Source organism: Oryzias latipes, chromosome 7 (assembly GCF_002234675.1).
Source record: "Oryzias latipes chromosome 7, ASM223467v1".
In the NCBI taxonomy this organism is placed as follows: Eukaryota; Metazoa; Chordata; class Actinopteri; order Beloniformes; family Adrianichthyidae; genus Oryzias; species Oryzias latipes.
In genome coordinates this window covers 7,445,029-7,458,430 of record NC_019865.2, presented here as the reverse complement: position 1 = coordinate 7,458,430, position 13,402 = coordinate 7,445,029, and the positions used below count along the sequence as shown (strand labels likewise).

At 36.5% G+C, this 13,402-nt stretch overlaps 1 protein-coding gene across 1 annotated transcript in view; it reads right to left on the bottom strand.

Annotated features, from left to right (window-relative positions):
* LOC101172815 (piezo-type mechanosensitive ion channel component 2) overlaps positions 1–2,902 on the bottom strand; it is a 28,447-nt gene extending 25,545 nt beyond the window's left edge. The window contains exons 1-8 of the mRNA XM_023956235.1: positions 2,753–2,902; positions 2,459–2,672; positions 2,169–2,382; positions 1,762–1,927; positions 747–845; positions 547–588; positions 325–457; positions 23–177 (exon numbers count right to left, since the gene is read on the bottom strand). Of these exons, the coding sequence (XP_023812003.1) occupies positions 23–177; positions 325–457; positions 547–588; positions 747–845; positions 1,762–1,927; positions 2,169–2,382; positions 2,459–2,669 (1,020 nt within the window). The 5' untranslated portion in view covers positions 2,670–2,672; positions 2,753–2,902. The remainder of the gene's footprint in view (positions 1–22; positions 178–324; positions 458–546; positions 589–746; positions 846–1,761; positions 1,928–2,168; positions 2,383–2,458; positions 2,673–2,752) is intronic.
* Between the last annotated feature and the right edge of the window lie 10,500 nt (positions 2,903–13,402).

Sequence of the window (13,402 nt, the reverse complement as noted above, 5' to 3'; positions counted from 1 at the left end):
AGAAAAATGATTTGTACTTTACCATCATGATAATGAGGGCGCTGACATAGCTGTGTTTTTGCAACAGCCTCCCGAAGATAACCAGACCACTGGGGCCTTTGGATGGAGGTAAAGTGTCTGCCAGGCTCTTTGACATCTCCTCACTCCCATCTTCTACTACTTCTTCCCTTTCTGCCTCTAACAGGTCAAAAATAGACACAAATGAAAGTACACAAAGATAATTAGACAATAATATTTTGAATAACTCTGTTAACTTTGCAGTTTTTTGATCAAACGTAACATTTTAGGTCATGACACTTAGATAGCGACATGTTTAGAAGTTACCGTGTGAAGGTGACTCTTTGTCTCTGTAATGGGGCGGAGGGTAACAACTTATGAACTCTTCCCCTTCTATGAGACATCCAAGGCTTTTGCTTTTGATATTTTCCCAGGAAACCCCAGGTGGCAAAATGACTCCCTGAAAAAAGGAAGCACACAAGATTTTAAGCATTTGGTAACAGGAACTTGAATTTCTAAAGACTTTACAATTTTATCATACTCACTTACCTCATCGGGCACATAGGTTTCATCGTCTGTGCTGCTCAAAAGCTAAAAAAAGGGTTTGAAATGTATAAAAAGAAACACAACAGTGCAAGATTTCTGATTTTAGCAATGGCCAATGCTTCATTTGTGGCTGATTGTTTTTAAACACCAAAAAAGCATAGATTTTAATAGATGTTGTATGGCTACAATTATTTGTGTGTCACCTCTAGCTTGTCTCCGGAGATGTAGATGACCCTCGAGAAGCTCGGTGGAGCCTCTGGACTCTCTAATGGACTCTCAGTTTTGTCATCATCAGCAATTTCCTGAGAAGCGCCAAAGCATTTAAGTGCATCACATAGGTAAAAAAAAAAAAAAACTGTTTACCATTAAACTGTTTATGTGACAATTGGGTTCAATCTGCCCATAAAAACATGTTCAGTGCATAAAATCCAAATGATGAAACACTGAGGTTTTTGGTGAACAAAAAGTTTCTCTGGCTCATTTCACGACTGACCTAAATTTCAGAGAATCTTTACAGGAGAAAGAAATCCAAAAATCTCATATTGTGCTATATTTGTACAATACTAGGAGCTGTACTAAGTTCAAGTTACTTTGGGTATCACATTGATATATATCTTTCGTGCTATATTTTTCACCGCAATCGGCTGGTCTGGGATCAGACTGACGAATTTAGTTTCACCCCAGTGGTGAAATGACAATAATAAATCCTTGAATGCTTGAACCCTCCACTGGTGTTCCACAGGGTTCTGTTCTCTGCCCTCATCTAAACATTTTCAGCTCAATCTTTATAAAACAGAGTCTCTCTTGCTATCCCTTCCATTCCATTCCACACAGCTTAACTGTCGTCTTGGATTTTTAGGGGATGATCCCTCAAAATACCCCACTTTTTATAACTCTTAGGGCGAGTGGAGTTTCTTTACAAAGTGACAGAAATATCAGACCCTACCTGTTAGTTTAAAAAACTCATATTATTGTACAGACACTTGTAATCTCTTGGCTTCTGCTAATAGTTCTAGGGCTACCAATGATCAGCCAAAAAGCACATGTTACACCGCTGATCAGACCTTGGAAATTAGGACGTTTTTATGGTAGCTTTATGGCACAGCATACTGCATTATTTCACTAGCAAACCTAAGGTAACAGATCCAGAGAAACCCAAACCCAATCAAGACACTTTTGCAAATTATCATAAACATAAATTATCACATTCCCACAAACCTCATCTGGGATGTGAACCCACTTGTGCAGCAGAGCTATCAGTGTGTAGTACAGCAACAGCAGAACGAAAGGGTTAATGAAGTCAGGCCAGCAAACATGTGGGTGCAGACCAAGGGTGTGCGGGTCTGAAATATTGGTTCTGATCACTCCTGTCATCCCAAACAACCTAGAAAAGCACAAGGAAGAGAAAATGGCATGAGGGTGCTGTGAAATCAACATTAGGAAGTATGCAAGAGACAAAAAACTTCAATAAAACCTTTTTTTGTCCACAGCCTGTATTATCTAGATTAGCCAGAAACCGTTTGAATAAATACTAAAAGTGAAAAGTAACATAAAAAGTAATTGTGCTCCTATGATTTTAAACTAGGTAAGCTACAAATACAAAATTCTTGTCAAATCCCTTATACCTGGCATAGATGTCGTCTGGTGGTACAAGCTGCTGCGAAATTGGCAACTGATACAGATACAGAGCAAGCAGATGTCCTGCACTGAAGATAGCCATCATCACACACAGAGAACTGAAAAGCAGCATGCTGATGGAGCGGCTGAATATCCACCACCACACCAGCCCTAGAAACACCCCAAAATACACTCCAGACGTGAGGGAGGGCAGAGTGATACCTGCAGACATAACAACACATCACCACAAGCCAAAAGATCAAAACAACCAACTGATGAGTGCCCAACCATGACATACCAGCCAGACCCAGCAGTAAAGTAACCACTACTTTCCCGGCTGTGTTCATGATTGCTGACAAAAGGAACTTCAGTCCAGCTGCAAACATGATCAACTTTTGCACAAACTGTGGAGGCTCTGACTGAACTTTCACAGTGGTCTCCTCTGAGCTGTCAAAAGATGAGCCTTCAGTAACACATCCATCCTCTGATTCTGTGTCAGAGCTTTCCATATCCTGCAAGATTCATGAAACAACCCCAATAACATATTCTTGAAAGAACAGAGTGGAGAAGTAGTTGTTGTGGGTGCTGTTACCTGTGGGCTTGAGGGTGGAATTCCATTTTCGTGGAGGCTGACTTGGGGCACAGTACGTAAATGCTTTTTGGTCACCCTCAGTATCAGAAGAGTGGAGAAAAATAGGACAACATCCGGGGCCAGGAGACGAACTATGTCTGCAGCATCGACTAAACTGAATCTGTGAAAGAAACAGCACTAAAATGTTGGTTTCCAGAGAAAAATTATAAAAAAAAGTCCAAGTGTTTAACTCAAAAGTTACAAATTGAAGTATGTAATTAACACAAAAGAGACTACAATACCTTACAATGCCCAGATGGTAAAAAACGTTTTCCCAAATGCCACTCACTGTTGAAAAATATTAAGGTTATAAGGCAAAATCAGGGTTCATTTTAGGCAATAACTTGTTGCGGCTTAAAAGGAAACTATTTTACAGATTAATTTTCAAGGTAAAAGAATTACCATGCGGAGGGATGTAGGCGAAAGGAATCTGCATGAAGCACTGAAGCGCCAGGAAGGTCACACTGGTGTAGATGATTATTCGCATGAACTGGCCTGTTTTTCCTTAAAAGATCAACCAAAATTAATATTTAAAAATTAATGGTTAAAAATCTTAATTTTTTGTCTGTATTTTGGTTGAGATGTTTTTCACTTATTACAATTTTAAAAATTGAATTATAATGTGGATCTTAAATGAAGAATTATTTTGGCATAACAAATATTTGTGAGGATTGTGAAATTTGGTTTTGAGGAACCCTGTCCTGTTCCTGTGGAGGGTCGTCTGGGCCACTCCTCTTCATGTCTTGCAGGGGTTTTTGCCACCGCAGTCCACGCCGCGCCATGTCCGATAAGTTTTCCTGCTGTTATCTTCTCAGGGACAGGGCATGTTAAGCTTGGCTTTGGCAACCCTTCTCAGAAACACACACATGAAGAGGAGCCACCCCTGTGACCCTCCACAGGAACAGGACAGGAAAGAAAAAGAAGCTGTCCCAGAGACTCTCCACAGGAACAGGACATGGAACATGAAGGAGCAGGCCTGGTGACTCTCCTCAGAAACATGACTGGGAACATGAAGGAGAGGTTCCGGGAAACCTCCTCAGGAACACACACACATGAAGAGGAGCGGCCCCTTTGACCCTCCACAGGAATAGACACATGAAAAGGAGCGGCCCCTTTGACCCTCCACAGGAATAGACACATGAAGAGGAGCGGCCCCTTTGACCCTCCACAGGGATAGACACATGAAGAGGAGCGTCCCCTTTGACCATCCCCAGGAATAGACACATGAAGAGGAGCGTCCCCTTTGACCATCCCCAGGAATAGACACATGAAGAGGAGCGGTCCCGGGGATCCTTCCCAGGAACAGGACATGGAAAATGAAGTAGCCGGAGGTCCTGGTGACCCTCCTCAAAACCAAAGGTCACAATCCTCACAATATTTATTTTCTACTCAAAGTGAGAGACATTTTTCGATTTTTCCAAATAAAACCTTAGGTTCTTTATGTTTGTTTTTCAGTTGTTGGACTTTATTCTGTTCCAAAATAAATTCTTGCAGCTACTAAGCCAATAAAAATTCAGAGGCTGCCTAAGCAATTAATTTTTCAATTTAAAAAAAAGGCGCAATTTTGTGTATAATGTTAGGTTGTGAGAACATTGGAGACACAAAGCATTAATGGCTAATGTGAGTAAACATAAGCTGAGCCAGCAAATGCTGTTGATGTTCTCCCTTTTTACTAAAAGCATTGTTTCACTTAAACCTCTCTGCTTCCTAAGAAGGAAGTTACATATTCACACACAAACACACTCTTCTTAGAATCTGTGGTTCCACAAAAACACATTTTTGTTGCACACAAGGACAAACACACTCTTCATCACTTAGTCCCAGCAGGGTTGGGCTCAAATGAAAATAAGTGGAAACCGTGAAACTGAAAGCTCATCTGTTGTTTTTTTTTTCCTGATGGACCGTTGGTGAAGACAGATAAAACTGAAATGCTGTCAGAATGCTGACATGACATCTTTTAATTCTTTGCAGTAATTACCAGGCAATGCATAATAGATTTGATGATTCCAACCGCTCCCCCTTTACAAAGTACTTTGAGGGAGGCATACTGATACTTTAATTCATCAGAAAGGAGTAATCAATTTAGAGGAAGTACACGCACATGCGTACACATCCTCACACACACAAAAAACATGAGCACACAGACGGCTTTAGACCAAGTCTAACATTAAAGTTAATTAAACCCCCCCCTTTTTTTTTACGCTGGAGGTGTTTTCTTGTTATTCTTTTAAGGCTTCCATGAAAACAAGAAGATTTTTTTATAAAATGAATAAATTATAAACCCACATAACACTTTTGCCTGCACATCTCCGATAAGATTTCTAGTTGCTTGAACGATATCCTGTAGCTTTTTTCCTCAAGTTCCATGTTCATCCTGTCAGAACCAGGGGTTCGACCACAACAAAAGCACGCAGGTGGAGCCGTTTCTGTGTCTCAAAGGTAAATGGGTTTTGGTGTAAAATGTCCTAATGAACTAAAAAAAAATACAACAAAAAAATGCTGTTTAAAGCCTGCAATGTAATATTTATTTGGAGTGAGATCAATAACCAAAGTTCTATGTTTATGGTGAAAAATGATGGTTAATGAGGAAAAGGCCACAATGAAACACAAGATCACTGTGTTTAGATTAAAATAATCCTGACTTTTGTTTTCTGGCATAGTTATTTTAGTTATAAAAGTATCCGTTCAAACCTGATGGAAAGGGTCTGACGGACAAACAAAGCTCAAAAACTGACTCAGTTTGATTGAAATGAGTCCAAATTCAAGCACAATATCACACAGCTGTGTTAGCTAAGTTAATCAGTTTACTGTCAATTTTACTGAATAAAAAACACATCCTTCTGACTTCAAAGAAGGGGAAAAACTCATTTCAGGATCGTTTTTCTCTAGTGATTCCATCCATCCATTTTTGTAACCCGCTATGTTCCTTTCGTGATCACGGAGTTTGCACAAGCCTGTCCCGGCTGCTGTTGGGCAAAGGCGGCGTACACCCTGGACAGGTTGCCAGTCTGTCACTGGGCAAACAATCCCTCACACATAAGCCCACCGAGGGACACTTGACCACTTAACCTATGAAGCATGTTTTGGACTGTGGGAGGAAGCTGGGGTCCCTGGGGAAAACACGCGTGCACGCGGAGAACATGCATCTCTTGTGATTCACACATCTTATTAATAAACAAAATAACCGTTAACTGACCTACAGCTGAACCTTTTTAAATACTTCTAAGGACAAAAGAAAAGTAACTTTTACTCAAAACAAAAATAGTAATTAAATAATTCAAGGCAATATTCCCATGTGTAAGTAAAATCCAGCAGCCTTTGAGCGAAAAAGAAACTTAATCTTTTAGGTGAACACATATGTGCCCAATAGAACCAACCCTCTTCAAACTAACTGTGATTAAACTAATCTTTTAAAAGATGTGAAAGTTTGTAGTAAAAGGTCACACTTTGCTGAGAAATGACCAAACACACCCCCAAAATGAGAAAGAAGATTCTTAAAAAAGGAAAGTTTTTTTTTTTTAAATAATAAGCACAATTACAATGGATTAACAAATCCAGACATGTTAAACATTATTTTGAATATCATCTTATAGACAACAGCATGGATGACCAAAAATTTAGAAAACTGAATGTGAAATCTGCTCTAAAGTTGCACTATTTTAGAATTTTAGAATGAAGAGCCCCTTTCACCTTTCAAGGTGGCCAAGCTGGGGTTTGGCAGCAGTGGCAGGATGAGTAAAAACCCAAAGTACACCACGGACAGGCCATTGTAGCGGAATGAAGTAGCTGGGACACAAAGAGTAGAAAATAAATGTGTTAGACAAAATTTGCTCATCCATTTAAATAACCTAATTATTTGTGCTCGTTTGAGTTCATAAATATAATAAAAAACATTTTACAAGTCTTGTATTTGATTTAAACTTTCCAAATGTACTGTATATAAATCAAATAAGCTTAATTTAGTGTACAATATTTGGTCATTTCTATAGTCTTAAAAAGTACATTTAAAACGTACAATTTTTGTAGATGCAAAGATGCAAAATAGGAATCTGTAAGTAATTAACCCTTCAACTACCCAACCAAGACAAAATGAATTTTTAAAAAAATATTCTGCTGCTTATAATATATATATATTTTCCTACTGTGCACTACCTTTTGGTTGAGCAGGCAGTTAAAGTATTAACACATACTTTTCCATTTAAAAATGCATCACAAAATGGGAAACTCATCCGGAATCCCCCCAGACGTCTCATCCTAACTGGGTTTTTATCATTGGTTCACTTGTTTGGTGTCTTTTCTAAATCACTGAGAATTGTGCAAATACACTATAAGATATGTCACTGCAACTAAAAACCCTCAACAACAATCATAGCTATTGATCTACCGCAGCTTTCATAATCCATTTCTGTCCACAAAGGAAGCAGCTTTAATCGTTTCCTCAACTTTAGCGTGAAATCTGAAGCTGAACTCCTTCTGTCAACACAAATTAAAAAGAGGATTCAATAAACACCAACTCACCAATAAGCAGGAACAACGGCAGCAGTAAGTTATAGAGAACCCCAACCATGAGGTCTCCTGCCATGTCCTCCTCTGTGTGTCAGACACCAAACTTTTCACATTTCCCAGAATCAAATTAAAATAATAATGATAAAATCCTGGAATTCAGAGGTTAGCGGTCCAACAATCAGACTGCTACAGGATGGGGATGACGATTTTCTGCTCATGAAAGCCTGAGGTCCAGAGCACAGGGAGAAGCTGTCCTTCGCTCTTTGCTGGTCTTTCTGTCACACCCTCCCTTTCCTTCACTCACCTCTCCCCCCGCCTGTCTCAGATATGATGCATTGTAATCCAGCATCTTTGGCATTATGCTCAAGTTGCAGCTAATCTCATGCGGAAAGGCTGCTTTCACCACATGACAGAAAAATGTGTTTCCTTTATGGAGGAAAACCATGAAGAGGAAGATTCTTTGTTCATATTTTTAGTATTTTAAAAAAAATACCTATGCATCATGTTGAAATTGTGTCTCAATAAAACAAGCTTGTTCTCAACATTTTTTTCAAATTAAGAGGACTGTATTCCCAGCCTTTCAAACTTAAGTTGTGTTTTCTTTTTTTGTTTGTTTCTATTTAATGTTTTTGTTAACATTTATGATTTTTTTTCTTCCATGTAGCCGCATCAGGCTGGGTCATCATATTTGCAACGTGGGGCAAAGGGAAGTGTATCTAATATTCATGGCAGTGAGGCCATTAAAGACCTGGTGCAAGTACAGAGGGATGATCAATGCAAAAAAAACTGAGACAAGCAATAACATCAACATTTATCCAGATGAAGGAAAATTCAGCATCAGACTTTTTTTTCAAACAAAACATGGGATGTCTTCTTCAATAGCTTTTGTCTGCATGTATTTGTGTGTGTCTGTCTAAAACAGCCATTTGAGAAAGACAAGGAACTTAAGACATTCATAAAAGGAGTTAAATCTGTGTGTCACTAAAAGGTTTTTTTTATTGATACAGTTTAATTTAAACCAGTAGTGTTTATTTTAATCAATCAAAAGGTAAAGAATCTGGATAATACTGTATTTGCATCGCTGTCAGAACTTGTTCTCAAAAATTGAAAGTTAATCAAATGGTTACAAAGATGTTTGAAAATAAGAAGAATTTCAGAAAGATTTCATCCAAAGTTAAGGGATGGTTTGGCAGAAGCATGAAACAATCTGGTGAAAGGATACCTAAACCTCCTAACGCAGAAATGCATACTACATATTTTTGGTTTGTTTGTTTTTTCAAGACAAGTGAAAGCATTAAGTGACAGATTCAAGATAATCAAAATTTTTACCTATGATATGTAATTCCTTATTTGTTTTCCTTAAAAAAAACTCTTCAAATGTTGCAATAATTTAAAGATTTAAGTTGAAAAAAATTAAAACTGCACAAACATTTACAAAAAGATACAAAAACATTGCATTGTAGACATTGCAAAAATTGCATATATAACTGTGCATGAAAAGATAGGTTTATTTAATTTTACTTTTTGAATGTTTCATAGTCTTATTCTATTAGATTGTCATTTTGGAAAATATGGATTTACTATATTTCTGAATTAAAAATTTTTTAATAGATTTTAATCTTTGAATGTTTTTTATTATTTTTATTCATGTATTCTTTGTGTTTTTTACAGATGTGCTTGTGTGGTTGTGAATGTCTCTATTCTATTCCAACAGATACGTGCAAACTCAAGTCTGTAAGGGTAAATGTGAAAATGAATAATTGTGCAACAAATACAAAATGTTGTAAATATAGATCTGTTCTTACTTCCTCAATATTTCATATAATCCCCTAAGTAAAATGTTTACATGTTCTAAACTGTTGTTTTACTTTTCACTTTAACACGTTTTCTCTCTTTCTACCTTTTGGTTTTACAACTTCTTCTTCCACTTTCGGCTTCTCCCATCAGGGGTCGCCACAGCGAACAAGTCGCATGGTAAATTTGGCAATGTTTTACGCCGGATGCCCTTCCTGACGCAACCTTCTCAAACCGGGCTTGGCTTTTGGTTTTACAACATGTGAGAAAAATGATGTCTTCTAAATTAGTAGACCTGGCAGCAAATTCTTTTAAATTGCTCTCAATAATGTGAGAGTAAAAGATGTAAAAAAGAAAATGTGTTTCCCTAACGAGAAAATAAAACTGTGCTTGCAGTTTATGTGCATGTAGGCTATGTGTCCTCTGATCATCCTACTGCCGACAAATAAACCCAACAATGTACAGAGTGTTTAAAAATATGTTCAATTACATCTCAGCTGCTGTAAATTGTAATTGATTGTGATCATAATGAGTGCTGAGAAAGCAGCTAGTGTTTCACGGGAGAACTGCTTCAGAGAGATGTGAACAGAAAGGCTATAAAAGGGTCTGGAGAGGAAGGCATTAGAGAATGTGGGCTTTTGTTTGTGTTTTTAAATTACCTTTTGCAAAATACATAAATAAGAGATCAGAAGAAGCAGAAAAAATGATTTAAAAGGTTCCCAATAATGTCAAATAAATATTTGATTAAGTCAACATGGGTTTCAAAGGAGGCTCTAGCCCCCTCTGCTGGCAGAAAAGAGATTGCAGGTAAAAGTTCAATTAAAAAACAGTGATGAGCATTAAAGGTATTGGGTCAAATTAGGATCTGCTTAAAATGGATAAGATAAAATAAAATAAAACAGATTTTAAACTTTTTTTTAAATTGAAAATTTAAAAACTGTTTTAAACTCGAACATACACATTGTTATAATAATGGAAATTGTGAAAATACAATTGTACATTTGAAAAAATAATACTGTAAACCTGAAGGAATTTTCAAAATTTGTAACAAAATGTTGTTGTTGTTGTTTTTTTAAATTTACAATATGGTTTTTCATTTATTTTCAGCTGATTTTAATTTGACCCAATGTAAACTGCTCTGTAGAGCAGCTGTCACTCAGACTTCCATTTTAATTTGCAGGTTTTATGATAAAGTTTTCAGCTGTGCTCTTGCAGCATGTTGTGTGAAACTGTCATACAGTATGTGAGACACGTAGACTGGTTTTGATCACAGTCATAAACTATTAATGCAAGAATGACTAAACAACTTCTTACAAGAGAAATTCATTAAAGACTAAGCTTATTAATTATTTCTGTTTGAATTGTTTGTACAATCAAGTTAAACTATTTGAGCTTGCTGTATATACTATTTTCAAAAGGTTTTAACATTTCACAATTATCTCTCAAGGCGGTTCAAGTGCCAAAGTTTGAATGAAATGTCATGTAATCTAATTTTAAAGTTTTTTTTTCAAAGAATTTTTCCATCAGTGAGCTTTACTTTTATTCAGTTTCATGTGTGTATGTATGAATATTAAATATATGTATGTAAATATAAATATGTGTATTTAATATATGTATATTTGCATATTAAATGTCATTGCAAATTGTTTTCTGGAGGACACTAAATGACACTTAACATCTTTAACATTTCAGATTAGCGTAAATATATACAATTTTGGTTTATGTGACATAACAAATGAACACACTCAACAATCACCTCCACCTAACTCCATTTGCTGCTTGACAAACTTTTGCATTTTGCTGATCCTGTTGAGGAGCAGTTTTGGAGCAGTTCTGCAGCTTCCTTAAAGATGTTTGTGTTGCCACGTCAAATTTTATCTTACCCTGCAAAGGCTGTAAAGAATTATGACTGAAATTATTTGTTTGTTTGTTTTATTATATAGAGCAATATGGACACAGTGTTGTTGTCTGTTTGTTTTTTTATAAAACAACCTTCTCTTTAGATTAAATTAATCTTCGCCTTCTTTCCATGGATATTTTATGCGTGCATTTTGTTTTACTTTCTGGTTAAGTCCTGACAGCGTTTTGATATAATGCATTGGCAGCAACAAAACACAAAATATTCTACAAAACATAAGCAACATACACAATTAAAGTTAGATAGGCAAATCTTTTGGTTTATATTAAATTAAGTCTTCATGTGTAGATTGGAATTAGAAGAAACCGCCAAACGTTTAGGATAGAATCACAGCTACTTTTCTGTTACTTTATAAAATAGTGATGACTAAAAAAACAGTTTAAAACAACCTTGTGAATATAATTTTTACAAGTAAAAACAAGATTTGGCTTAATTGGAGTCACTTAGGTCCACCACCTATCCAAATCCACCTCAAAATATATTTTCAGTCTTCTTACATTTGTAGTACATAATCTATGCAGTAAAATCTGCTGTTGGTCTCCTTATCAATGTGACAAAAGGGCAAGATTTTAGGAAAATACTATTTTTGATTTTACTTTTTCCAACATAAACTACATCAAAATGCCATAAAACAATGCAGACATGTTTTTTAAAAAGAGGTATGATACTAAGCAAGGTTTCCTTATAATGTCATAAAAATGTCTTCATAAAATTTACCTCAAGTTTTAGACACAGCAAAGGAGAGTGAGAGTGTCACCTAGTGGCTGATAGACTTAAAACAACAAAGTAAGTGACCTTTCAAAAAGTTTCACCTGAAACTGCGAATTTCTCCTAAATTAACTAAAATGTCAAGAATTTCACATAAAATGCAGTTAAGTTCAGATGACAAGTAGCCTTCCTCTATCACTTTTGCAATGTGTTCTCTCATTATTTTATACTTTTTAGCAGGAAAAACCGGTTTGTGATTCAGATGGTTGGTACTTACCTTTACAGTTTTTATTATGCCCGTTTTTCCAGGAAAGAAAATCCGGGATCAGCCATTGCAGGGAAAAAAAAGCAATGATAGAAACAGAAAAACCTAATTGGGTTCGGTCCAAAAAAGTGCCAAGTCTTTACACTTCCAAAACAAAAAAATGGATGGTTCCATAACTTTCTTGGTGTGTTTTTGATCAACTGCTCTTCAGTCCAGCAAAAATACATTTACTGTATATATATGCACTATTATATATTCAGTTTATTAAAGACTAGAATTGGTAGTTTTTTTCTTCACAAAAATGTGACTTCCAATGTAAATATATTTTTGTTTTCTTGTCTTTATATGTGATGCTCTTCAAAATACATTTAAAATCTTCCCAATAAACATACATATAACTGCAGCCAAGCTTCATTGAAGTGGCATTAGTGGTTGTCAGTGGTAAACAACTGATTCAATCAATCTCCAACCACTGCAATCATGCTTAACAATTTAAAAAAAAACCTGTCTTTGGTTTGAAGATATTTTCACCAATCGGAGAACTTTTATGGCAAATTGGACAATAGACATGGAGTAAGAAAGAGATCCATGAAGCTCAGATGAATTTTCCTCTTAGCATATGAAAACATTTACCGGCAGCAACAAAACTGCAAATTTAAATCTGATTGTTTTTATTGAAGGTTTTTCATGCATGCACTGTGGTTCTGTGTAGCCAAAATAAAGAAGAAATGCAAAATATTTTTTTTCTGGGTAACTTTCGTTTCAATTTAATAAATGTTTAAACTGTCAAAGAAAGGCCATGAATTGAGCACCTGTCTTACACATTTTGACCAAATACTTAAGTAGCCACACGTGGACCCAAGTCTGGGTCTCCCTGTGCCGGTCCCTAGCCTGGATAAAATACAAGGTTGTCAAGGAAGGGCATCCGGCATACAAAATCTCTGCCAAACTACTTGTGTGGATCAAAGCAGATTTTTTTCTGTGGCGACCCTTGATGGGATGTGGCAAAAGGTGAACAACAACTTTCCATAGGAATCGCTAAAGCCATCAGGCTGTACGGTCCAGTTTAGCTCCCTCAGAAAAGTGTTCTAAACACAGTCCTGCCTAAGGGGTTCCAGACTGAGAAACTGTCGAGAGAATACTTGTAGAGGAGTATCAAACTCCAGGTCTGGGGGCCCATTCTGGCTTTCATAATTGGCCCCTGATTTTAAAGTTTGGTAAGAGACCATGAGTGTCTATATAGAGCTATAGCACACAAAGTGATAACAAGACATAAAAAAAAATTGCTCAAACAAAAGAAGAGGAGAAAAAGTAAGCGGCTTTAAAAGGCAAAACGTTGACGATTTAGCTTTTTCGTTAATATTTTGATTTTAGTAATAATTTCAGATGAATTTCCTGCTTATGTCAAGCAAAAATCTTG